This window comes from Physeter macrocephalus, chromosome 14 (genome assembly GCF_002837175.3).
Source record: "Physeter macrocephalus isolate SW-GA chromosome 14, ASM283717v5, whole genome shotgun sequence".
NCBI classification, from domain to species: domain Eukaryota; kingdom Metazoa; phylum Chordata; class Mammalia; order Artiodactyla; family Physeteridae; genus Physeter; species Physeter macrocephalus.
In genome coordinates, this window is record NC_041227.1 from 21,863,794 (window position 1) to 21,890,204 (window position 26,411).

General features: G+C 41.5%; 1 protein-coding gene across 8 annotated transcripts in view; it reads right to left on the reverse strand.

Annotated features, from left to right (window-relative positions):
* Positions 1-26,411, reverse strand: part of PHF20 (PHD finger protein 20) — a 135,938-nt gene that overhangs the window by 86,137 nt on the left and 23,390 nt on the right. For 2 of the 8 annotated variants that reach the window (XM_028498249.2, XM_055090978.1), the window contains exons 1-4: positions 13,322-13,427; positions 11,407-11,492; positions 8,659-8,830; positions 7,707-7,791 (exon numbers count right to left, since the gene is read on the reverse strand). In XM_028498249.2, the coding sequence (XP_028354050.1) occupies positions 7,707-7,791; positions 8,659-8,830; positions 11,407-11,492; positions 13,322-13,324 (346 nt within the window). In that variant the 5' untranslated portion in view covers positions 13,325-13,427. Of the gene's footprint in view, positions 1-7,706; positions 7,792-8,658; positions 8,831-11,406; positions 11,493-13,321; positions 13,430-21,524; positions 21,543-26,411 lie in introns of those variants that run through there. The other 6 variants (XM_007101699.3, XM_055090976.1, XM_055090980.1 and 3 more) reach the window with 5 other exon arrangements.

A 26,411-nucleotide genomic window follows, 5' to 3' on the forward strand; every position in this document is an offset into this window, starting at 1 on the left:
CCAAAAACAGCAGATTACACTTTCTTCTCAAGTGTTCACGGAACATTCTCCAGGATAGATCACATCTTGGGTCACAAATCAAGCCTCAGTAAATTTAAGAAAATTGAAATAATATCAAGCATCTTTTCTGACCACAACGCTATGAGATTAGAAATGAATTACAGGGGAAAAAAACGTAAAAAACACAAACACATGGAGGCTAAACAGTATGTTACTAAATAACCAAGAGATCACTGAAGAAATCAACGAGGAAATCAAAAACTACCTAGAGACAAATGACAATGAAAACACGATGATCCAAAACCTATGGGATGCAGCAAAAGCAGTTCTAAGAGGAAAGCTTATAGCTATAGACGCCTACCTCAAGAAACAAGAAAAATTTCAAATAAACAATCTAATCTTATACCTAAGAACTAGAGAAAGAAGAACAAACAAAACCCAAAGTTAGCAGAAGGAAAGAAATCATAAAGATCAGAGCAGAGGGCTTCCCTGGTGGCGCAGTGGTTGAGAATCTGCCTGCTAATGCAGGGGACACGGGTTCGAGCCCTGGTCTGGGAAGATCCCACATGCCGCAGAGCAACTAGGCCCGTGAGCCACAACTACTGAGCCTGCGCGTCTGGAGCCCGTGCTCCACAACGAGAGAAGCCACCGCAATGAGAAGCCTGTGCACCGTAATCAAGAGTAGCCCCCGCTTGCCACAACTAGAGAAAGCCCGCGCGCAGCAAAGAAGGCCCAACGCAGACAAAAATAAATAAATTAAATAAAATTTTTTTTTAATTGATGACTATTAAGAACCTGCTGTATAAAAAAATTAATAAAATAAAACTCAAAAATTCAAAAAAAAAAAGAATGGATAAACAACAAGGTCTTACTTACTGTATAGCACAGGGAACTATATTCAATATATTGTGATATACCATAATGGAAAAGAATACGAAAAAAATAATGTATATATAGGTATAACTGAATCACCTTGCTGTATACCTGAAACTAACACAACTATACGTCAATAAAATAAAATTTTTTTAAAAGTAAAAAAAAAAAAAATGTTTAATAAAGACTTGAGGTGACTCTGGTGCACAATGAAGTCTGAGAACCACTGTTGTAAACAATGAGTAATTACCTACTGTTTTACTCCTGGTAATTACAAAATAAAAGTGATTATTTGTTACAAGTGTCACCAACACAGAAAAGTGGCTAGCAAACAAGACAGACACAAGGATACACAGTTGGTTTTACATATATATACATATATATATATATATATATGTATATATATACACACACACAGATATATATATATAAATAATACTTATACAGATATAAGTGGCTAGCAAACAAGACAGACACAAGGATACACAGTTGGTTTTACATATATATACATATATATATATATATATATATGTATATATATACACACACGCAGATATATATATATAAATAATACTTATACAGGTATATACAGTTGGTTGGTTAAAGCAAGCAATGAGATGACAGGCTATGATAAGGATTCTACATAAGGCACGTCAGCAATGATTGATGAATACTTACAGCAAAGGCCTGGGTTCCTGTCTTCCTGCCTCTATTGTGAGGGTGTTGGCAAGCAAAGGAGCAAAGATGATAAGCAAGGCTGTGGAACTCTAAACAGACTCTTTTCAAGCAACCATGGCAAAGCTCTGGCCAGTTTAAGGATGGGGGTTTGGCTGTGGAGACCTTAAGAACCCAATTCTCAAGAAATCTTAAATATTAAGCATGCTAACAAGCCACCCAAGCCTATACTTTCAACTATCTTATCAACAAAGTTCATCATCAATTACATCAAAATGAAAACTGTCCATTTTTACAGACATTTCAAACATCCAGAAGGACAAAATGCTACCCAAAAGTCCAACATTTTCAGCTACTTGAAGTCAATTTTGAAGCTTACTCCTGACAGCAGGCTCAGAATGGAGGCCTTAGATGAAAGGATGGACCCCAAGCTCCATGGAAGTCTACAACAGAGCTAGAAGCAGAACCCAAGCCTGTCTGCTGACCTCTGACTAATTCTTCTCCCACCACCCCACACTGCCTATTCCCCAAGTCCCTCAGCCTCAATTCCAAACCACAAACCCAGAGCACCACTGGCCACTCTGAAATGACCCAAACTATGGCCAAAGGTGCTCAGGGCCCACTGTCCTTAGATAACAATATCCTGGCCCTGACCCTTTTTACTTCCAAAGAACTACAAGGGATCATCTTGAAACTTTCTCCCTTGATCATGCACATAGCCTAACCTGGGCTTCAATAAATCAGAGGGAACAAAACAACACATCCCACAGACAACAGAGGTCTAGACCCACTTCTGGAGAGAGGCCCCAAATCTACTTTTATAACTAAAAGAATGTCTTCCCACGGAATCCTCCCAAGGGTGGCTGGCAACAGAGCTCTCCCATGGCCACAAACAACATCTAACAAAAAACACGTAAATGACAAAATCCAAAATAAGAACATTCTTGACACAAAGGCCACCTGCCTCAGGCTCCCTTAAGAAGCTCCTGTCTTTACCAGATGAAACAAAGCTTCCTGGCTTTGCCCTCTGGGGGTTAAGAACTCAGCATATCAGACAACCTTACAGAAGTCAGTAATAGAAGAAGGGACGTAAGAACAAAACTAGAGACGTGTAGAAAGCTCATCTTCTCTAGGACCAAGGAAACAGGGACCAAGGAAACAGGTGACTCTAGAAAGGACAGATTTCTATTGCTCTTGAAATCTACCGTAACTGTGACTCAGGGCCCTTTTACTATCCCGCTCATTCTCCAGGAGTCAGAGAATTCCATAGTATCATGGATAGGAGCTTTCAAACATGGTTTCTCAAAGTCCTGAGCCTCCCACAGATGTGCCTAAGGGGGTGGGCAGAGGGATGGGTAAGTGCATGTTGCAGGCAAACCTCCCCCGAAGTCTCTTCCTCTTAGGAGTTTTACATAATGGGCTTAGGCTCTGTAGTCAACAATTTCCAAAAATGCTCATCTAGTCCAATTCCTTCTCCCATTTCTAACTGCTCAGATGAGTCCAGAGCAAGGAGAGTGAACTGCTTATAATCATCAAGCAGGGACTGGGACAGGGCCTGTCTCCAATCAGGGCTCTCAAGACACCACCGGGCTCCAGGAAGTACAGACCATCTACACTCACCCTACCGTATCAGGTGCACGTACACACACACACACTCCGCCAGCGAGCATCTGGCCCTGACAACTTCTGCTGTTTAAGGAAAACCCTGCTCCAGAGAAGCAGCCTGGTACTGTAGGAACTGCAGTTTCAGGAAACTTGGAGCACCACAGACCTCCATGCAGACCTCAGGCTACCATTTATTTACCTATATGCTCTGTAACTTCAAGCAGTTTCTCCTGTGAGCTCAGTTCCTCATCTGTAAAATGTGAATGGGGTTGATGGCAACAACCTTTCCACGTTTGTGTGAAGACTAAATAAGATCAGATATGGAAATTGCTTAGCAAAGGGACTGTCACAGAGCAAGGGATCAATATGTGGTTCTAATTACCATCATCTACCAAGTCACTTTGAAAGAGAACCTCCTTCCCCCCATAGAAGATAGGAGCCAAGCTAGCAGCTGCATGTATGGGCCTAAATTGTCCTTTTCTCTCTATTCAAAGCTGCTCATAGTCCCAGTGTTCCCACATTTCAAATGTAGGTTCAGTTACAGCATGAAGAAAACAAAAAATAGTAACTGCTTCAACCAGAGACTCTGCTTCAACCAGAGACTCTAGAAATAAGACCATTTCCATAAAATCTCCCAGTTTAAATGCAGACTTTAGGCAATGAACAAAGAGATTGAACTGGGGTACAAGGAGGGGACGAGGGGGGCACGTGACCCAAGGAATACGCATAATTTTAAGGAAGAGGGACCTGATTCGCCTGCGCACTCAAGTTAACCACAGATCAACAGGAAGGAATGATTCCTCATTTTGTTGTAAATGTGAACCTACTTTCAGTTTCCCCCAGAAAGAATGCCTTGCAGAGCAGGGGCACAAACCCCCTGACAGACAAGCTGCTCTGACATCCTCGGGCATAAAAAAGGGGAGCTGAGCAGAGGTGAGGTCAACTCACCAGAGGTGGCTTCCAAACAAAGATTCCCTGGAAGTAGAATCCCTTCTTTTCTCCAACACAGACCAAGTATCTAACAAGGCTACCAGGTGTCGCTGCCTTCACACAAAATGATGCTTAACTGCCATTGCCAAGGAATCATTACAGATGAAAAGGGCTAAATAACATGGCATTGCTCTCCCCAGTTTCCAAGTGCTAAATAACTCCCTTAAGAAACTCTAAAAGTTGCTATGAAAAACTCAACAGATGGGGCTTCCCTGGTGGCGCAGTGGTTGAGAGTCCACCTGCCGATACAGGAGACACGGGTTCGTGCCCTGGTCCGGGAGGATCCCACATGCCGCGGAGCGACTGGGCCCGTAAGCCATGGCCGCTGAGCCTGCGCGTCCGGAGCCTGTGCTCCGCAGCGGGAGAGGCCAGAACAGAGAGAGGCCCGCGTACCGCAAAAAAAAAAAAAAACAAAACTCAACAGATGACAAGCTTCTTTTCTAGAAATAAGACATTTCTTGACAACTTAATCAGGTAAAACAGATCTTTTGGGGTTTTTTTTCCCTGTGTTCTTCCAAGCTTCTGCTTAGAGAAAAAGAGAAATAAAAGAAAAAATGTGTCTAAAGTCCATCAGTGTTAACACCCTGTGACAGGGATGAAGGAAAATACTTTAATAGTGCAAAAAATAATAGTGCTGAAAGCTGTCAACGAAAGACTGAATGTAAAAGTAAAAAGTGTACATAGTTGTAAAAAAAAAAGTTTTTAAACATGTTTATTTTCTATGCACTTTTTTAATTTAAGTAATAGTTTAATTAATGAACATGTCAAGTTTATTGCTGCAAAAAAAAATTAAATAAAATAAAAAATAAAAAAATAGAAGTTGCTATCTGGTTGTGATTCAGCCATGCCGGATTCCCAGTACCAGCAGCCAGTGCTCTCCACTCTGGCTAGGGCCACTACCCACCAGTCTGCTCAGTCAATGCTCAGCCTCAGCAAAACCATCAAGGAGGTTAAGAATGGCAGAAAAATCAGACCAAGCCTTCCCAAGATGAAGCTATAGAAAGTGACTTCATTATATCCCCAGCCTCCTCCTAGCAGCACCAAAAAGACAGAATAACTTTTATAGGAAATAAAGGCACCACCTTGCCTGCAGAGGTTCTTCTCACAGCACCATTAAGCCATGGTGGCCCCTGCTACAGACGGAATGGAGGCAGGGCAGAAAACACCAGGGAAAGAGTGAAATTAGAGTCCAGCATTGTCCCTCCCAATCATGCAATTGAATTACTAGAATAAATCATGAGCTACAAACTGCCAGCTCCCCTGGATTAAACCTAACCCAAAGGCAGCACCTAAGAGTCACTATTTCATCTCAAAATCAGGCACAGATCTGAGCACCCACAAAGGCTAGCTTTCCTTCACAGTCCACGAGGTAGCACTAATGCCACACAGCTGGTTCCATTAACTTTCAGGATTGCCCCTCCCCCATGTCCCTCCTTCTCCTCCCTCTTCCAATTAATCTCAAGAACCAGAAAGGATGGCAGCATAATACAGGACTTCAGACTCAAAAACTCTGGGGAAAACAGGTTCTCCCAAAAATATCCACTCATTTTCAATGTCCTCCAGTTAACTAAAATTCACTGAACAGAATCTGAAGCTTATACAACTAATATATTAGGGTAGCAAATGACCATTGTAGGAACAAATTACCTCAAGACTCTCCCTCCTGTAATTTTAGCTCATGGAGGAAATAAACTGAAAAGATTTTTTAAAACAACTTGCAAAGTTCTGGTTGCCAAAGTTTAAAAGATATTTAAAAACCTTAATTAACTACGGCCAATAATTCGGCCAATGACTTTTAGTCCTTAAATGATCACTTCAAAAGATTTCAAACCCAGGGCTTCTCTGGTGGCACAGTGGTTAAGAATCCACCTGCCAGTGCAGGGGACACGGGTTCAAGCCCTGGTCCGGGAAGATCCCACATGCCGCAGAGCAACAAAGCCTGTGCACCACAGCTGCTGAGCCTACCATGTAGAGCCCGCAAGCCACAACTACTGAGCCCACGTTCTACAACTACTGAAGTCCACACGCCTAGAGCCCGTGCTCTGCAACAGAAGAAGCCACCATGATGAGAAGCCCACACACCACAACGAAGAGTGGCCCCCACTCGCCACAACTAGAGAAAGCCCGCGTGCAGCAATGAAGACCCAATGCAGCCAAAAATAAATAAATTAAATAAATTTATTTTAAAATAATATTGGCTATATTACCTGTGCTGTACAGTATATCCTTGTAGCTTTTTCTTCTACGAGTTTGACTTGATTTTCCCCATATTAAGTGAGCTCAGCCACCATTTTAATAAAAATGGACCTATAAATTGTATTTAATGAGTGTTTGATATAATAAACTATGTCTTTTACTAAAAGGATTTAAAGCAGTTTAATAACATGTAAGCTTTCCTTTAAAATAAATTTTTAGGTTAAAGTGATATATATGAAAAATAGTAACAGGATTTTATTTTGAACACTGGCTTATAAAGTAACTTAGGGAAACAAGGGACTATCCAAAAAGACTTAATCAACCATGAACAGGAGGATCAGTAACTGTTTAGACAACTTAGAAGATACAACCTTGCTTTGGAGGCCTGCGGTAAAAGAACTGTGGTTTAAGGATAACCTGCACCTGTCAACCCACACTGGTCTAATAGCTGCCGGGACTGGGGGTGGGGTGAATGTAGCAAGAGAGGAACTAAAATTTCTGCTACATGCAAATGTATGTTCATTTTTGACCATTTCAACCCATTCTCAGACAAAACTTCTTGGTCACCCCAAAGTCCAGCAGAGTGCTGAATAAATACTTGAATAATTTCATTGAATGAAAAATCAATGTGGCCTTAGAGTCACCCCTAACACTGGTACTAAGAGGTCTGTTTGCCCTAAACATTCACTGAAGGAATCATGGACATACCACAAACATCTTGGTAGAAAATGTTAAAAAAGGAAAAAAGGTATCACTTGAACTCCCAGTGTGTTCTCTGTGTGTCAGGATGCTGACCACACATATTACCTTCATAACCCTCCTCTTCTCTTGCCTTTGTATTAGCAAAATGAGCCTCTTTGGGACATGTTCCCGGTCCTGACTCCTCACATGTTCTAAACTCTCGCAAAGGCATTCCAGCTCAGTGCTCTAAATCCCAGTACCCCAATTTCAACTAGTAACTCTGATACTACAGACCACTCTCAATCACCCTGCATCCACAAAGCACATTTTTAAGAAAAGTTTGCTGTTTGCTTCATTTCTAGGCTGTTCACAAATAACTAAAAGGAATATTAAGGACTTATTTCATCTATTATATTAGGAACTCCTAGACAGCAAGAACCTACACACTTCCCAGCAGAGTGACAGATGAACCATGACTGTTTTAGAAGGCAAAGAACCAAACTCCCCCTCTTTAACCTACCTTTCTCTCCATTTATAATTTCTTCCTAACTCCTGACAGAGTAATTAACTTAAAGAGAGACGATTCCTAGGCAATAAATACATACTGAAAATATACTCTCAAACTCCAATATTACAAACTCACCCCTAAGTCAAGAGTAAAAACAATTACAACTCAAATGCCTTACCATCCTTGTTAACAGCAGTGACTTTGGCTGGGTAAAAACGACAATCAGACCAGCAAGCAAGGACCTGCTCATTTATTTGAAATTCCTAAAAAATATTAAAAAACAAAAAAAGATCCTGTTACCAATCCAGTTTCATAGGACATACATAGTAACAGAATTCATAAAAGAAGCTGAAATTGCCAAGGGCAGGAAGGGGAGATGGCTACTGGGATGGAGGAAGATGTTTCCGCTGTTCAGCATTGGGAGCCAAAACAAAAGGGCTTGACACGGACTTTTTCCCTTTTAAGAGCTCTGGACAGCCATAGCACAGCACCAATGATAATCCTATCCTGTCCCTGAAAGTGAGTCTAAGAGCCCAGGACCACCAGGGAACACACCAAGTACACCAGCTGGAAGGAGAGAGGCTACTTCATCTTAAGGGAAGCAGCATTCATGCCACCTAATGCCATCCACACTTTTAAAGGGTCTTTTGACAAAGGAGGCACTCATTCACCATTAATATTTCATACTGTTTTCCCAGCACACAGTTTGCATTGCTACATTTTGAAGAATGAATATTCTTCAAGGTCTTATAAAAGACCTTAATATGAGGCTAGCACAATGCTCCACATGGAATGATTGCTTAATAAATGATCAGACGGCAGATGAGCTTACTAAATGATCTAAAGGGACACAGTGGTGTAGAACAGAGAAAGTCCCCATTCATCATCAATGCAGTCTCAACCAAGTTAGTTTATGAGCTGTCAAATCAATCACGTCATACAAACAGATGACAGCTGAGATTCTTCAACAACCTCCCCCAGGGGCCGTGGATCTCAGAGTTGCACTACAAGCCTAAATAAGGATGGTCCCCAGCTGCTATAGACTTTCACACTAAACATCAAAGGCTGGAACATAAAGTACCTAATGGCTGACCCCACTCATTACTGAACTGCCCAGATTTGTTACTCACAGATGATCCTTCCTCTTCATGTAAGCCCTCTTTCCTCAGCTGTATTTTCTCTAAAGGGCGTAAATAAGGACTGTCCCAGCAGAACCATTCATCATAACGATGGTTCCAACGCTTGAAATGGATGAGTACTTTTCCTTCTTCGTAATCAATATCTTCTATGTGAGCTGGATACCTGAGTCAGGAAAAAAAAAAGAAAATTAAATGCCTTTAATACCCACCCAAAATAATCAAAATGATACCCTTCCAAACCTCTTCCCAAAGGAGTAGGTCTCAAAGTACTAAATAAAGCCTATCATTTAGAGGTTCTGTGTCATTGGGTCAAATTGAAAATTATGAAGGCTAACAGGGGTTCAAATCCCATCCAGGATATTCCTTAGTCTGTGATTAAATTAACCTTTCAGAGCCTGAGTTCCTTCATGTAAAGTGGAAGAAGGATACCCAACACACTGTGTTGTAGTGCAAGTTAAACAAGATGACATATACACAACACCCAAGCACAAAGGAGGCAGGAAGCAAACATTTAACAACTAGATTATATTTTACATGTGTTAAAAAATTCAAATGACCATGCAAGCCCAGATTGTGTTAGTCTCAATTTTAAGAATTTTAAGAATTTTGTTATCTATATATTGGAATACTATGAAGTTGTTAAAAAGAAGATGGCTCTATGTCATGATATGGAAAGCTCTCCCAAGATGAACTATTAAATGAAAAGAGCAAGGTGCAGAACACTGTGTATGGTAAGTAAGCTACCGCTTATTTTTTTAACAAGATGAAAAAGAATATATATATTCATACACGCTTTAATATGCATAAAACATCTAGAAGAATACACAAGAAACTAACACTGGTTACTTGTGGAAGTATGGTCAGTTCACTAGATGGGCTCTTTCAATCTCCAATCCACTCTTCTAGATTGAGAGTTGGGAAAACCAACAACTACATTTGCTTGACTCCCTTACAATTGGCAATCAAGGTCATGGAGACCTGTGGATTTGGAAGCAACTGTAGCGGCCAGACCCAGTGCTCCAGTGCAGGACCTCTCAAACTTTCATGCAATGCAAATCACCAGAGGATCTTGTTAAAATGCAGATTCTGATTCAGTTGGTGGAGCTAAGGTCTAAGAGCTTTAAACAAGCTCCCAGGTGATACTGACATGCTGGTCTACAGTGGCAAGGGTCTAATGTCTAGTCACTGGCTTCTTGAGTGTCAAGCAGCAATGGTTGGGGTGGCAGTAGCAGTAGTGAATTCCTGACTTCCAGATCACAGCTCCAGTGGTGGGTCCTTCAAATTTATACTCTAAGGGCAGCCCCCTTGGGTCCCACTCCTTCAACTCTTCCAACAATTTTGTAAGTAGCCAATTTCTTGTGTTAAATCCTTCTGTGGTTCAAGTACCCAGAATGGTTTCTGTTTCCAGCATTAAACCTGACTGATACAAGAGGGGAACTGGGTATAGCGGCAAGGAGGGGCAAAAGTGGGATGGAGACCTTTTGCAGTATACCTTTTAACACTTTTTCATTTTTCAACCATATAAATGTATTGCTCATTCCAAAAATAAATGGTTAAAAATAAAGAAAAATAAATATGTAATTGTTCTCTTAAACACACTTGTATTAATCAGAATGCTATTCTAGATTGAGAAAGTTCACATTCTACCTATTCGTATTTTCTCCCTACAACTTGTACACCCACCATTTCCTTCTTCTTACATCTAACACTTAGTACCCTACTGTCCTAATAAATATGTGCTACCTAAATGAAAAGGCCTGCTTCCTTGTGTCATCTGTACACTGTGTCCTCTTCAACCCTACACTAGTATCTGCTAAGGCAGTACACTTGGAGTTAACTAACCACAGAAGGTTGCAGATACTGGGCATTCAATAAACATTCAGCAAATGAATTCTATTCTCCCTATTCTTCCCAAAGGTCTTGTGTCTTGTCAATTCTTCAAACCCAAAGCTCTCAGACTTCAGCTACCCACTCCAATTTCAGTTACTCTCCAAGTTCAGGCCCCAATCACTTCATGTGGGTATTTCTCACACAGGACTGACAGGGTATGCTTTTCAAAATTCCTAATGGTATTATGCATACATTAATTGCTCAAAAAATATTAACAAAAGGAATAAACATCCCTGAAACTAGTCCCCCTACTCCAATCCAACTTACACACAGCTGCCATAAATATAAGCTATCTTGACAACAGACTAGCTAATTGTACGATCTCGTGAACTGAGAGGATGGTAGGACATAAAAGAGGCTTCCCTAAGTCTATTCCTCCCTATAAAATGAAGAGAAGGATATGGATATCTCAACTGCATTCCTCTTGTCCCCTCATTCAGTCAGCCTACCAGAGACTAGTAAGCCTCCCTAACTCACTCCTATTCAAAGCCCTTTCTTTAGTGGTTTACTATCTCTAGCAATAGTTTTCAAACAGGTCTTTGGACCAACGTGCAGAATTAATTTTTCACAGAACTAAAAATTTATTTATAGAACTTTCCTTTATACTAAGATCACATTCTTTCTAATTTTTTGGTGCTTAAATATACTTTTGAAATTAAAACAATGGTAATTGTTTTTAATCCTTACTAACTAACATTATGCAGCCATTAAAAAGAATAAGGCAGCTCTCTATGTACTGATTTTTAAAGATCTCTAAGAAAAGTGGGGGGGGAACAACTCAAGATGCGAAACGGTATTGAATGCACTACCATTCATTTGGGGGAGGGGAGAGAGCCAATACATTCGTACCTGTTTTTAAATGCGTGGGCTATCTCTGGAAGGATGATCAAGCAACCCGGTTTGCCTCTTGGGAGGGGAACTGGATAGTTAAGGAACTGGAGAGGAAGTATGAGACTTATTTTATTCAATATATATCCTTTTGTTTGTTTTGAATGTTGTACCATGAGCATGTATTAAATATAAAAAATATAATTAGATATTTTAAATATCCTTATTTGGCAAAATAAAAAGTTGGCACCTCAGTACAACCCCAAATTCTTTTGAATTTGCACTTGGTCAGTGCCTTCTAAAAGTCTGGTAAGTCTGGATCCACAGAAATAACTGCAAAATCCTAGGCTAGTAACTCCACTGCACACACTCAGAATATGAAGGACCTCTGGGCCCTTAGCTAGCCAAAAGCTACTCCCTTGCTCAAAAAATTCACAGGGCACAGGCATCCCACTGTCTGCAGACTACACAAATCTCTCCAGGAGGATCAAGAATAACCAAGGGGTCAGTAAGTTTTCCTAAGAAGAAGGTTGTTCTCCCTACTTCTCTAAAGTGTGACAAGGATACAAGTCACTCATGGTGGATGGGGAAACCCAACTGCCATTGCACAGAAAAGACAAGCAGTTGATCTTAGAGATCAACCCAGTAAGGCTTGGTGGCTCACAACTGCACAGCTGCCTTGGGGACAGCTCAGATTCATCAGCCAACAGAACGTTATTAAGTGACTTTGATCTGGCCAGTCAATTCCAGGTCTTGGAAGAAATTATAAAATGTATGTGGTTCTGGCCCCTGCCCTTGAGAAGAACCAGACACCAGCTAAGTTTTGTTGTTGTTGTTGTTTTTCCAACTAAGTTTTAAAACTACTCTGTGGATAGACATTCTCGCAAAGAGGAAATGCAGATGGGCAACAGGCACATGAAAAGATGCTCAGCATGGCTAATCATCAAGTAAATGCAAATCAAAATAACAATGAGCTATCACCTCACACCTGTCAGAATGGCTATCATCAAAAAGAACACAAATAACAAATGTCGGCGAGGATGTAGAGAAAAGAGAACTCTTGTACACTATTGGTGGGAATGTAAATTGGTGCAGCCACTGTGGAAAACAGTATGGAGGTTTCTCAAAATATTAAAAATGGAACTACCACATGACCCAGCGATTCCACTGCTGCGTATATATCTAAAAAAAAACAAAAACAAAAACACTAATTCAAAAAGACACATGTACCTCAATGTTCACAGCAGCATTATTTACAATTGCCAAGGTATGGAAGCAATCTAAGTGTTCATCAACAGAGGAATGGAGGGAGTTCCCTGGTGGTCCAATGGTTAAGACTCAGCGCTTTCAATGCCGTGCCCCAGGTTCAATCCCTGGTGTGGGAACTAAGATCCAACAAGCCGCACAGCACAGTCAAAAGAAAGAATAAATAAATAAATAAAATATTTATTTTTAAAAAATAGATGAGGGACTTCCCTGGTGGTACAGTGGGTAAGACTCCATGCTCCCAATGCAGGAGGCCCGGGTTCGATCCCTGGTCCGGGAACTAGACCCCATATGCGTGCCGCAACTAAGAGTTCACATGCCACAACTAAGGAGCCCTCCTGCTGCAACTAAGACCTGGTGCAACCTAAATATATAAATAAATATTTTTTTAAAAAATTAAAGGGCTTCCCTGGTGGTGCAGTGGTTGAGAGTCCGCCTGCCAATGCAGGGAACACGGGTTTGTGCCCTGGTCCGGGAGGATCCCACATGCAGTGGAGCGGCTGGGCCCGTAAGCCATGGCCGCTGAGACTGCGCGTCCGGAGCCTGTGCTCCGCAACGGGAGAGGCCACAGCAGTGAGAGGCCCGTGTACCGCAAAAAAAAAAAAAAAGAACCAGATGAATGGATAAAGAATATATGTGGTATATATATATACTATGCACTACTACTCACCATAAAAGAGGAATGAGGGACTTCCCTGGTGTCGCAGTGGTTAAGAATCCACCTGCCAATGCAGGGGACACGAGTTCAAGCCCTGGTCTGGGAAGATCCCACATGCTGTGGAGCAGCTAAGCTTGTGCACCACAACTACTGAGACTGCACTCTAGAGCCCGCGTGCCACAACTACTGAGCCTGTGTGCCACAACTACTGAAGCTTGCATGCCTAGAAGCCCGTGCTCCGCAACAAGAGAGGCCACTGCAATGAGAAGCCCGTGCACTGCAACGAAGAGTAGCCCCCGCTAACCGCACCTAGAGAAAGCCTGCGTGCAGCAATGAAGACCCAATGCAGCCAAAAATAAATAAATAAATAAGTAAATTTATTAAAAAAGGAAAAAAGGAATGAAATTTTGCCATCTGCAGCAACATGGATGGACTTGGAGGGCATTATGCTAAGTGAAATAAGTCAGACAGAGACAGAAAAATACTGCATGATATCACTTACATGTGGAATCTAAAAAATACAACAAAGTAGTGAATATAATAAAAACGAAGCAGACTCACAAATACAGAGAACAAACTAGTGATATGGGTCGGGGGAGGGGAAATACAGGGATGGGAGAGTGGGAGGCACAAACTACTGGGTGTAAGATAGGCTCAAGGATGTACTGTACAACACAGTGAATATAGCCAATATTCTGTAATAACTATAAATGGAAAGTAACCTTTAAAAACTGTATAAAATTTTTTTATTAAAAAAAACTACTAGAACCAACAAGGACCTACTGCATAGCACAGGGAACTCTACTCAATATTCTGTGATAACCTATATGAGAAAAGAATCCAAAAAAGAATGAATATATGTATATGAAAAACTGAATCACTTTGCTGTACACCTGAAACCAACACAACATTGTAAATCAACTATACTCCAATAAAATTAAGAAAAAAACAAAAACTACATTAAAAAAAAACTACATGGTGGAACCACGTGAAACAGCTGATAATCAACTGCTTTTTACTGACAAAAATAGTAATTTTAACTGGTTCAACCCAAATACTGGAACAACCATAAAGGAAGCTGGAGAAGATGCACAAGGTTAACAAAAGAGGAGATGTGAATGGAATCTGTATAGACAGAAAAGGGGAGAGAGAATTTCCAGCTTCAACATGTAACTAACAGCCACTGATGAGACTCTAGTTTCCAAACTAACATTGCAGCTGGGAGTCACATTTCTAATGGAAATACTAGCCAGAAAGGAGCAGACATTAAAAACCAAACTGAAACAAAACTTAGCTCTGGGGAGGAGAGAGGGATTGGGAATAGCCAAGAGACTTTTGCTTGTGGTTTTAATTTTTACAAGGATTTAGTCACAAAATACCTGTGTAAGCAAAAATAAATACTTTTAAATTAAAAGTTTTGAAACATATTTAATGGGCTGATATCAACCAGTAGCTTCATGGTTCTTGAATTTATATGCTGCTTGGCACATCCACAAAACAGAATATTATGCAGCTGTAAAAAAAAAATGAGAACAAACTATGAATTGACAAAGATTTCCAAATTTTAAAAACTCAAGCTATAAAATCATGCATATCTTATACCTTTTGTGTTACAAAAGAGGAAAATGAGAATATACAGTATATTTGCTTTTGCTTAAATATTAAATAAAGAAACACTGGACTTCCCTGGTGACGCAGTGGTTAAGAATCCACCTGCCAATGCAGGGGACATGGGTTCAAGCCCTGGTCCGGGTAGATCCCACATGCCACAGAGCAACTAACCCTGTGTGCCACAACTACTAAGCCTGCGCTCCAAAGCCCATGCTTCGCAACAAGAGAAGCCACTGCAATGAGAAGCCTGTGCACCACAATGAAGAGTAGCCCCCGCTTGCCGCAACTAGAGAAAGCCCGGGCACAGCAACAAAGACCCAATGCAACCAAAAATAAATAAATAAAACAAATTAATTTTTTTTTAAAAAAACTAAAAAACTTGCAGAAAAAAAAAATTAAAATAAATAAATAAAAATAAAATTCAACCTGGGGGAGTTCCCTGGTGGTCTAGTGGTTAGGATTTGGTGCTTTCACTGCCATGTCCTGGGTTCAATCCCTGGTTGGGGAACTAAGATCCCGCAAGACATGCGGCACAGCCAAAAAATAAATAAATAAAATAAAATTCAACTTGGAAAGGTCAGATAACCTAAACTTCATAGTAAATTAGGTTACTATGGTGACCTTATCTTAAGCAAGTGGTATAACTGGTCACTAAACCAAGAAGCCATAGAAGGGCAGTGTAGCCAATCAAACGTAAAGACACAAGGAGAATGACAAAAATTAGAGAAAGAGAAATTCATCAATTCCCCTGACATTTTCTGAGTACCACTCTGGGCCAGGAAGTGTACCAGGGTTTGGAAATACAGAGCAAAATCTATAAAGTCATGTGATCACAACAGCCGACAGAGGCAGGAAGACAATGTTACAAAGCACATGGGGCCTTTCATTTCCTCAGACATATACTACCTCCCCATACCGGGTCTGTTCACTTCACCTAAATCACTTTCCCCTGCCCACTCTTCCCAGGAAACAGCCTTACCCTCCTGCAGCCTCAGAATCCCTGACTATCTCAAGTAGCCCCCTTCTCCTTCCAATCTGTGTCAGTTTCCTGCTTGCTTCCTTCATAAATAACATTCGACCCAATCTGTAATTATTTCATTTGTTCCTCTGTTTACTTGTTTATGTTTATATGGCCTGCTTCCCCAGGATATTATAGACACCCCTAAAGACATCTATCTCTTACTGCAGTATCCTCAGGAGGAATAAATCTATAACTATACACACAAATAATTGTAATAAAGCATCACAGATGCAACTACAGAAGACTACTTAAGGTAGAATAGGGTACCAAGGAGCAAAAGCCTAGTTCTAAGGCAGAGGGGGAGAGGAAGGAGACTGAGGAAGGAGGGCCAAGTCAACTAGTAAAAAGGAGACACCTGACTCAATCCTGAAAGATGAATAGGCAATTTCCAGGTGATGAAGGAGGCAATGAGACTGAAGAGTGTTTCTGGGAGAGGGTATAATATAAGTAAATCAGCATAGGTACAGAGGAAGAGAAGCACAAAGGAAGATAAGGAAGTACAGGAAACTGAAGGTGAGAAAAGAAACAGCAACTCTGTGTAGAGAACTATGCAGGAAACTTATGGATTCCACACCTATTGTACAGATGGGCAGCTGGGCCCTAAATGACTGTTTCCCCAATAGCAATCCATGGACCACTGGGTGTTAGTGAACACAGAGCTGGTGGTCCACAAGGTCTCCTTGAGGAATGTTTTATTGTGCTTTTCCATAATCTAAACCATCTTTATTAGAGCTTCCCAGCTGAGATGCCACAAATGGATTACAGGTGAGCAACAACATGAAAAAGGTTGAGATGCACTGATCAAGATGACCACCACATAATCAAGTACTACTAAAGAATTTCAGTGTGTGTTTGCTATTAACCTGGCATTATATGATCACTCTCAAAAGGTAGCTGTAGTGGTTTTAAGATAAATCTGCAAATTTGACACTCTTTCCCTCCAAAGGTGGAGACTAATTATCCACCCCTTGAATGTGGCCTCATTTCTAACAAATAGAATGTGGCAGAAGTGATGGTGGAGGACTTCAAGTCTGGGTTATAAAAAGTGCTGCAGGGCTTCCCTGGTGGCGCAGTGGTTGGGAGCCCGCCTGCCGATGCAGGGGACATGGGTTCGTGCCCTGGTCCGAGAGGATCCCACGTGCCGCGGAGCGGCTGGGCCCATGAGCCACGGCCGCTGGGCCTGCGCGTCCGGAGCCTGTGCTCCACAACGGGAGAGACCACAACAGTGAGAGGCCTGCGTACTGCAAAAATAAAAATAAAACAAATAAAAATTTAAAAAGTGCTGCAATTCTACACTTCTGGGCAAACACCCAAAAGAATTGAAAGCAGGGACTCAAACAGTTATCTGTATATCAATGTTCATAGCAGCATTATCCATAACAGCCAAAAAGTAGAAGCAATCCAAGTGTCCATTGACAGATGAATGGATAAACAAAATGTGATATGTTCACACAATGGAATATTATTCAGCCTTAAAAAAGTATAAAATTCTTATATATACCCTACAACATAGATGAACCTTGAAAACATTATACTAATGAAATAATCACAAAAGGACAAATACTGCATGATTTAGAGTAGTCAAATTCATAGAAACAAAAAGTAGGATGGTGGTTGCTAGGGGCTGGTGGAGGAAGAGAATGAGGAATTACTGTTTAATATGTACAGAGTTTCCATTTGGGAAGATGAAAAAGTTCTGACAACATAGGGAATATAGCCAATATTTTATAATAACTACAAATGGACCATAACCTTTAAAAACTGTGAATCACTATATTGTACACCTGTAACATATAATACTGTACATCAACTACACTTTAAATACATACATACATACCTAGTTCTGGAGATGGGTGATGGTGACAGTTATACAACAATATGAATGCACTGAACTATACACTTAAAATGGTTAAAATGGTAAACCTTATGTTATGTATATTTTAACACACATACACACACACAAAACACTGCTGCTTCTTGGGTTCCCCATTCTGGGGGAAGCCAGGTGTGGCGTCACGAGAACATTTTAGATGCCCTATGGAGAGGTCCATGTGCAACCAGAAGTCTCCCACCAGCGACTAGCACCAGCTTAAGACAAACATAAGACTTCGACCTAGAACCCTCCATTAGGCTGCTCCTGAATTCCTGATCCACACACCGAAAGGATAATATTTGGTGTTGTTTTAGGCCACTAAATTTTGAGAAAAATTGTTACACAGCAATAAATAACTAACATAGTAGCATTTTGCCCCAATGCTGCTAAAAGTGGGATCCACAGATAGTACATAGGTTGGAGGCACCAGTCCCTATGTTTTTTTGAGTTTGAGACACACTACTCTAAACTACCAGATAAGCCAGTCTCCCCTAGGGCTCCACCAAGGAAAGGAGAGGGCTGTGGGACAGTGAAACCCACACCAAATAAAAGGGAATAACTCCACCTGCATGTCCAGAAAGGCAAAGAATAGTCCAGGTCTGACACAGAAATATAACGTTGGCTTGTCCACAGTATATGACCTCAAGTCCCAGGAAGGCTTGCTGCTCAGAGTCTCGGCTGCTTCTGTGCAAAATTAAGCTGCCCAACACCGCACACTGTGCACATGCTTAAGTTAGAGCAGTTAGACAGTGCCTGGCAGAAATCTGTTTGGTCCCCCCACATACACACCAAAAATACAAACTGAAGAAATGTTACAGGGGGAAAAAGAGGAACAGAAAGAATAACAATTTCCCTCTGATTTCCTACTCCAACCAGTCAGCATTCACTCACATGGCTACTAATAACCAATGTGTGTAGTTTACTCTAGGGGTTATAAACTGCCTTTACATAAGGTATCTCACAGGATCTTTACCACCATCCCATGAGGGCTTAAGGAACTGTTACTATCACTGCACCCATTTTACATTTCTGGAAATGGAGGCTCAAAGAGAGCGACTAGGAAGAGGTGTAACCAAGATCAGTATCCAAATCTTCTCACTAAACCCAGTGAAAAGCCTTCTGCTCTTAATCTGACTTCACATGCAAACATGCTTGTAGTAACATGGGTCCACAGAGGTATCTTTTGTGTTAGCTACCTAATGGTCTACCTGATGGTAGCCCAAAATTTGCCTAAACTTTCCCCCAAGGGTTGAACATTCAGGCTGCTTCCAGATTCTTCCCTATGTAAAGAGCCTTTCTGCAAACATACAGCAATCATTTACTTCAAGAATCAGAGTGTACCTCTCTATTCCTGGCTCAGGGCACACACCAGCAGCAAATGACTTCTATGCACAAAAGTAACATTCTAAGCCATCTCCAGCCTTTGTGGAGAGGGGATGGAGATGGAAATTATATTTAGTGTAAAACAAAGGGCTGACTATTAAGCTGCAGAAAAACTGTGCTGTTTTGGATGCCTTAACTCTTTTCCTAGCCCTTCACCACTTCCATTAATCAACATCAGGCACTTCTAACTCAGGAAATATCTTGAATTCATCTCTCCTCTCTAAGCTGATCATTTCTCACAATTGAATAGTCAGTACATCCAGGTTAACTCCTATACCCCTCTACCAGGACTGGCAAAGGACCAGATACAGAGACACTCAATAAATGTTTGGTGACTGAATAAACACCACCACTTTTCTGTTCCTACAAGGGATCTGACCATGTCTCTCTCCTGCTTAAAATCTTCCTTTTTAGTCCAGTCTCCCACCACTCCTGATCTGTCCCCTCTCCAGACTCTGAGAACACACCATATTCTTTGAACTCTCAATACTTTTGCTCACGCTGTCCCTTCTGCCTGCTCTCATGCTTCAGTCTCATCCTGGAAATCTTATCCTTTAATCTCACTTCCTTGTATATACCCCTCAACTCCCTGGCCCCTCTTGCCCTCTATCATACCTGCCTGGACAAACCCCAACTGTAGGTAAATCAGAATCTCCACATTCTCCACTCCTGCACCCAGGCAGCTGATTATGCTGGAGAATACACACACGCTGATGGGTCTCACTTTATTTTCCTTTTTTTTTTTTTTTTTTTTTTTGGCAGCCCCGTGCGGCATGTGGGATCTTAGTTCCCCAACCAGGGATGGAACCCAAGCCCCATGCATTGGAAGCGCAGAGTCTTAACCGCTGGACCACCAGAGAAGTCCCTGATGGGTCTCACTTTAAATGCATGGCCACAAATAGTGGTTCCCCTGGGGGTGAGGGGGGCTGTGTGACTGGGTATGGGAAAAAAGGTCTTCTGAGGTGCCCAGAATGTCTACTTCTTAATCTGGGTGATTACACAGGTATATCCATGTATAAAAGTTCATCAAGCTACACACATAAAATATGTGTACTCTAATATAAATTACAGCTCTACAGAAGTTCTTTAAAAATAAACATTTTGGGGACTTCCCTGGTGGCCCAGTGGGTAAGACTCCAGGCTCCCAATGCAGGGGGCCTAGGTTCGATCCCTGGTCAGGGAACTAGATTCCGCATGCATGCCGAAACTAAGATCTCACGTGACACAACTAAGACCCAGCACAGCCTAAAGAAAGAAGTATTTTTAAAAATAAAAAATAAACATTTTTAAGGAGTAGCATCTTTTCTCTCTTCTTAATTCAATGTCTTACAAATGTAAACTGCCATAAAAATCATTATCAAAAAAGTTTTTTAAAATTCCAGGGCCTACCACCAGCTGCTGAGTGGAAAAGAGCCTGAGGAGGAGGAGTCCAGAAGGACGCAGGAGACCAGTTAGGCAGCCACTGCCGGGGCTCACAAGATCCACAATGGGAGCCTGGGCCACAGTAGTAGGGTGAAGGTGGCAGCCAGTGTCGGAGTCAGGATAGATTCTGCAGGTGGATCTGACAGGATGAGCTGATGTCCTAGGTGATGGAGTGGAAGAGAGGAGCCAAGGAGGCTCCAAGGGGCCTCTAAAGGTTTTTGCCTGTTGGGTTCTGTATAACTTATCTGTTTTTATCTTTTACTCAAAATCATCATCATCCAGAACCTAGAAGCAGTGACGCCTCAGTAGCAAGGGACATACCTAGAGCCCAGATCTCAGCATCTAATACCATTTTCCAATAAAAGAAACCAAGGCTCTTTGGAGAAACAGCTGATTCTCAGACTAGGGCAGGAAATATACACAAGATGAGCCTGGGATATTCTGTAGTGCCAGAAATACGGAAGTGTTAAACACAAAATTATTATGGGAGTACGTCAAAAGGACAAAAGAGCCAAATGAAAGAGCTCCCAATATAAAAACAGGAGCAACAAAATAAATAAAGTAGTACTGGATTATACCCGAAGTCTAAAATAAATGTCTGAGTCCATACTGATATAAATAAAATCATCAAAAACAAGGAAAATCTAAAAACTAATACAGGACTTCCCTGGTGGCGCAGTGGTTAAGAATCTGCCTGCCGATGCAGGGGACACGGGTTCGAGCCCTGGTCTGGGAAGATCCCTCATGCCACGGAGCAACTAAGCCTGTGTGCCACAACTACTGAGCCTGTGCTCTAGAGCCCACGAGCCACAGCTACTGAGCCCGTGTGCCACAACTACTGAAGCCTGTGAGCCTAGAGCCCATGATCCGCAACAAGAAGCCACTGCAATGAGAAGCCCGCGCACCGCAACAAAGAGTAGCCCCCACTCGCTGCAACTAGAGAAAAGCCCGCATGCAGCAACAAAGACCCGGGGGGGGGGGGGGGGGAGAGGGAGGCGGGGAGAGAGAGAGAGAAGAGAGAAGAAAGAAAGAAAGGAAGGAAGGAAGGAAAGAAGGAAGAAAGAAAAAAAGAAAGAAAGAAAAATAAAAATACTGGGTGTACATACAGATGTGAACTCTCTGTATTTTCTTTGGAATTTTTCTGTAAATCTAAAACTATTCTAAAGTAAAAAGCTTACTGAAGCTTATCAGAAAAACTTCATGACCACCAACTTCCAGTGGACCTTAGTGGCACTTGATGGCACCAGCAATCCTACCACATTTCTCACATCCTATCCCTCTTCACTCTTCTAAATGGTATTGCATACCTTACCTTCTTTCCTCAAACCCAAGACCAAGATCTCAGCTGAAGATTTTACTTATTTCACTTAAAAAATAAAAACAATCAAAAAAGAATTCCCACTGCTGGTGGGAATGTAAAATGTAACAGCTGCTGTGGAAAACAGTTTGCAGTTCCTCATAAGCTTAAACAGGCTAATTACCATAAGACCCATCAATTGCACTCTTAGGTAGATACCCAAGAGATATGAAAACATAGGTCCACACTAAAACTCATACACAAATGCTCATAACAGCATTATTCACAATAGCCAAAAAGCGAAAATGATACAAATATTTATCAACTGATGAATGGATAAACAAAATATGGTATATCCATATAATGGAATATTATTCATCCTTGAGAAAGAATGTTGATATATGCTATAACACAAACGAATGTTGAAAATACCATGCTAAGTGAAAGAAGCTAGTCACAAAGGAACACGTATTATTTGATTTGGTTTCTATGAAACACCCAAAATAGGCAAATCTACAGAGACAGAAAGTATACTAGTGGTTGCCTAGGGCTGGAGAGAACTAAGGGAAGTGACTGCTAATAGATATGAGGTTTCTTTTTGGGGTGATGAAAATGTTCTGGAATCAGAGAGTGGTGATGGTTATACAACTTTGTGAATATACTAAAAACCACTGATTTGTATGCTTTAAAAGAGTGAATGGGGGCTTCCCTGGTGGCGCAGTGGTTGGGGGTCCGCCTGCCAATGCAGGGGACGCGGGTTCGTGCCCCAGTCTGGGGGGATCCCGCGTGCCGCGGAGCGGCTGGGCCCGTGAGCCATGGCTGCTGGGCCCGCGCGTCCGGAGCCTGTGCTCTGCGGCGGGAGAGGCCACAGCACTGAGAGGTCCACGTACCAAAAAAAAAAAAAAAAAAAAAAAAAAAAGTGAATGGTATGTAAATTATATCTCAATTTTAAAAATAAAAACTAAAAAAGAGGGAAAGAAAAGAATCCCTAAGGGCTGGCAAAGATACAGAGCAACTGGGACTCTCATACATTGCTGGTGGAAATGCAAAATGGAACAGCCACACTGGAAAACAGTTCAGCAGTTTCTCATCAAGTCAAACACACACTTAACATATGACCCAGCAATCACACCTTGATATTTATCCAAGAGAAATAAAAACTTACGTTCTCACAAAACCTGTACTCATGTTCATTCATATTCACCAAAAACTGGAAACAATTCATTTCTTCAAACAGGTAAATAGATAAACTATACATCCATACTATTTAATTCTACTCAGCAATAAAAGGAACTACTGATTCATACAAAAATATGGATGAATCTCAAATGCATTGTAAGTGAAAGAAGCCAAACTTAAAAGGCTACATATTGCATGACTCCATTTATACGACATTCTGGAAAAGGCAGAACTATATGGACAGTGGACGGATCAGTAGGTAACAAGGGCTGGAGGCTGCAGGAGAGGCTGACTACAAAGGAACACAAGTCAATTTTGTGGGGTGATAAAAATGCTACATTTTGATTATGGTGGTGCATGCATGAATGACTGTATGAGTTTGGCAAACTTCATGGAATTGTATGCTGAAAAGAGTGAATTTTACTATTTGTAAATTATATCTCAATTTAAAAATACAAAAAAAAAACACAGGCTCCCATCACCAACTCTACAAGTAAACCTTCATCTCTACCTATATACCCAGTTTCCCTCTTCCCCTTATAATAAATGAACTATCTGCTCCTATCAATGGCCAATTCCTCCTACTTTGCATCACACCACAGTTCCTTCTCTCCTGTTTTCCTTGAACCCATGCCAATCAGGGTTTTTGTCCCCACTGCTCCATTAAAACAATTCTTGTCAAGGTCATCCACAACCTTGATGTAACCAAGTCAACAGTCACTCAATCCTCATTTTATGTGACCTACCAGCATCACAAGATTGAAGTGATTACTCCCTGCTTCTTGAAACACTTTTTCCACTTGTCCTCTAGAGCAGGGGTCATGTCCCCCCTCCCCCTCCCCCACCCCTCCCCCACCCCGTTACCGTCAGCAGCCTGTTAGGGCCTGTTAGGAACCGGGCTGCACAGCAGGAGGTGACGGACTGGAGAGTGAAGCTTTATCTGCTGCTCCCCATGGCTCCCATTACCACCTGAACCATCGCCCCCTCCCCCACCCGGGTCTGTGGAAAAACTGTCTGCCACGAAACCGGTCCGTGGTGCCAAAAAGGTTGGGGACCGTTGCTCTAGATACCTCCATGGATTTCCTCCTGCCTCAACGGTCACTCCTTCCCAGTTTCTTTTGCTGGTTCCTCTTCATCTGCTAACATCTAGACATTGGAAGGCACCAGGGCTCAATCCTCCTTTTTATCTATATTGACTCCCTAAATTAGCACTGTCCAATGGAACCCTCTCAGTGGAAATTTTCTATGTCTCCATTCTCCAATACGGTAGCCACTAGCCACTGAGTGCTGGAAATGTGCCTAGGGTGACTAAGGAACTGAATTAATTTTATGTAAATAGCTACTTGTGGCTAGTGGATACTTTTATGGACAGTGCAGCCCTAGAAAGCTCATCCAGTCTCATGGCCTTAAATCCCATATACTTACAAAAGAAACATCTGATAAAGAACTGTTATCCAATATATACGAAGAACTCTTAAAACTCAACAATAAGAATACAACCAACAAAAAAAGAAAAGCAACAATCAACAAATTAAAAGATGGACAAAAGACCTTAACAGACACCTCACCAAAGAAATATACAGATGGCAAATAAGTATATGAAAATATATTCGACATATTTCAATAGAGAATCGCAAATTCAAATAACAATGAGATACCACTATATACCTATTTTAATAGCCAAAACCCAAAACACTGACAACACCAAATACTGGCAAGGATGTGGAACAACAGGAACTCTCATTCCTAGGTGGTAGAAATGCTAAATGGTACAGCCACTTTGAAAGACAATTTGGTAGTTTCTTGCAGAATTAAACATACTCTTACCATATGATCCAGTAATCACACTCTTTAGTATTTACCCAAATGAGTTGAAAAGTTATGCCCACATAGAAACTTGCACACAGGACCTCCCTGGTGGTGCAGTGGTTAAGAATCCACCTGCCAATGCAGGGGACACAGGTTTGAGCCCTGGTCCGGGAAGATCCCACATGCCACGGAGCAACTAAGCCCATGTGCCACGACTAATGAGCCTGCACTCTAGCGCCCGCGAGCCACAACTATTGAGCCCACACGCCTAGAGCCCATGCTCCACTACAAGGGAAGCCACAGCAATGAGAAGCCCACGCACCACAATGAAGAGTAGCCTCTCCGCAACTAGAGAAAGCCTGCATGCAGCAATGAAGACCCAACGCAGCCAAAAATAAATAAATAAATAAATAAGAAATTAGGATGAATATGTCATATCAATATGGGTAAATAACAAAAACATGAAATACAGGAGAGAAACAAACAATGAGACCACTTATAGGAATTTTTTAAAAATACCCGAAGTGATGCTAACTAGTATTATTTATGGATACATACAGTAAAAATGTAAAACATGGACAGAAAGGACAGAACTAACTACAGGACGCTCATTGCCGCTAAGGAATGAAGGAGGAGAATTGAATTGGGAGGGTATAAAAGGTACTTCCATTATACCAGAAATGTTTTAGGTCCTTTATTTTTTAAAATATAAGTAAAATAAAAGTGTTAATGTTCAGTAATTCCGAGTGATAAGTACACAGATTATTTTATAGTTAGCTGTACTTTTAAACTTTTTCTATATTTTATTTTTTTCCCCCAAATTTAAAAACAATTCTTTCTCTTGATTAAGCTGCCTTAAAAAACTACTGGGGGGGGTTTCCCTGGTGGCGCAGTGGTTGGGAGTCCGCCTGCCGATGCAGGGGGCACGGGTTCGTGCCCCGGTCTGGGAGGATCCCACGTGCCGCGGAGCGGCTGGGCCCGTGAGCCGTGGCCGCTGGGCCTGCGCGTCCGGAGCCTGTGCTCCGCAACGGGAGAGGCCACAGCAGTGAGAGGCCCGCGTACCACAAAAAAAAAAAAAAAAAAATACTGAGGGAAACCAAAAAAGGGAAATAATTATAGAAATACAAACAGCCTAAAAACAACTAGGTGTTCAAAGTGTCTCTAATTTTTATATCAAATCTCTCAGCCCCAAAAGGCAACAGAGACACTTTCTACCCCAGGCATTTCCCCTGCTTCCCTTCCCATCTTCTCTTCCTACACCCCAGGAGCTGGTCAGCCTATTTTGAGATAACCCTCAAGAGCACTATACTCTTCCTTATGAAAATTCACAGAAAGGTCTGAGTTCTGAAACTCCCACTTTCACCTTAAGCATTAACAAATGACTAAATTCTAGGATATCCTCAACAACAACCATCATTTTACAGTTTATAAGGCCTTTTCCAACATATCCTATTATTTGATTCTCAGAAAAAAGTCTGTGAGGTCAATATTACTAGTACCCACATTT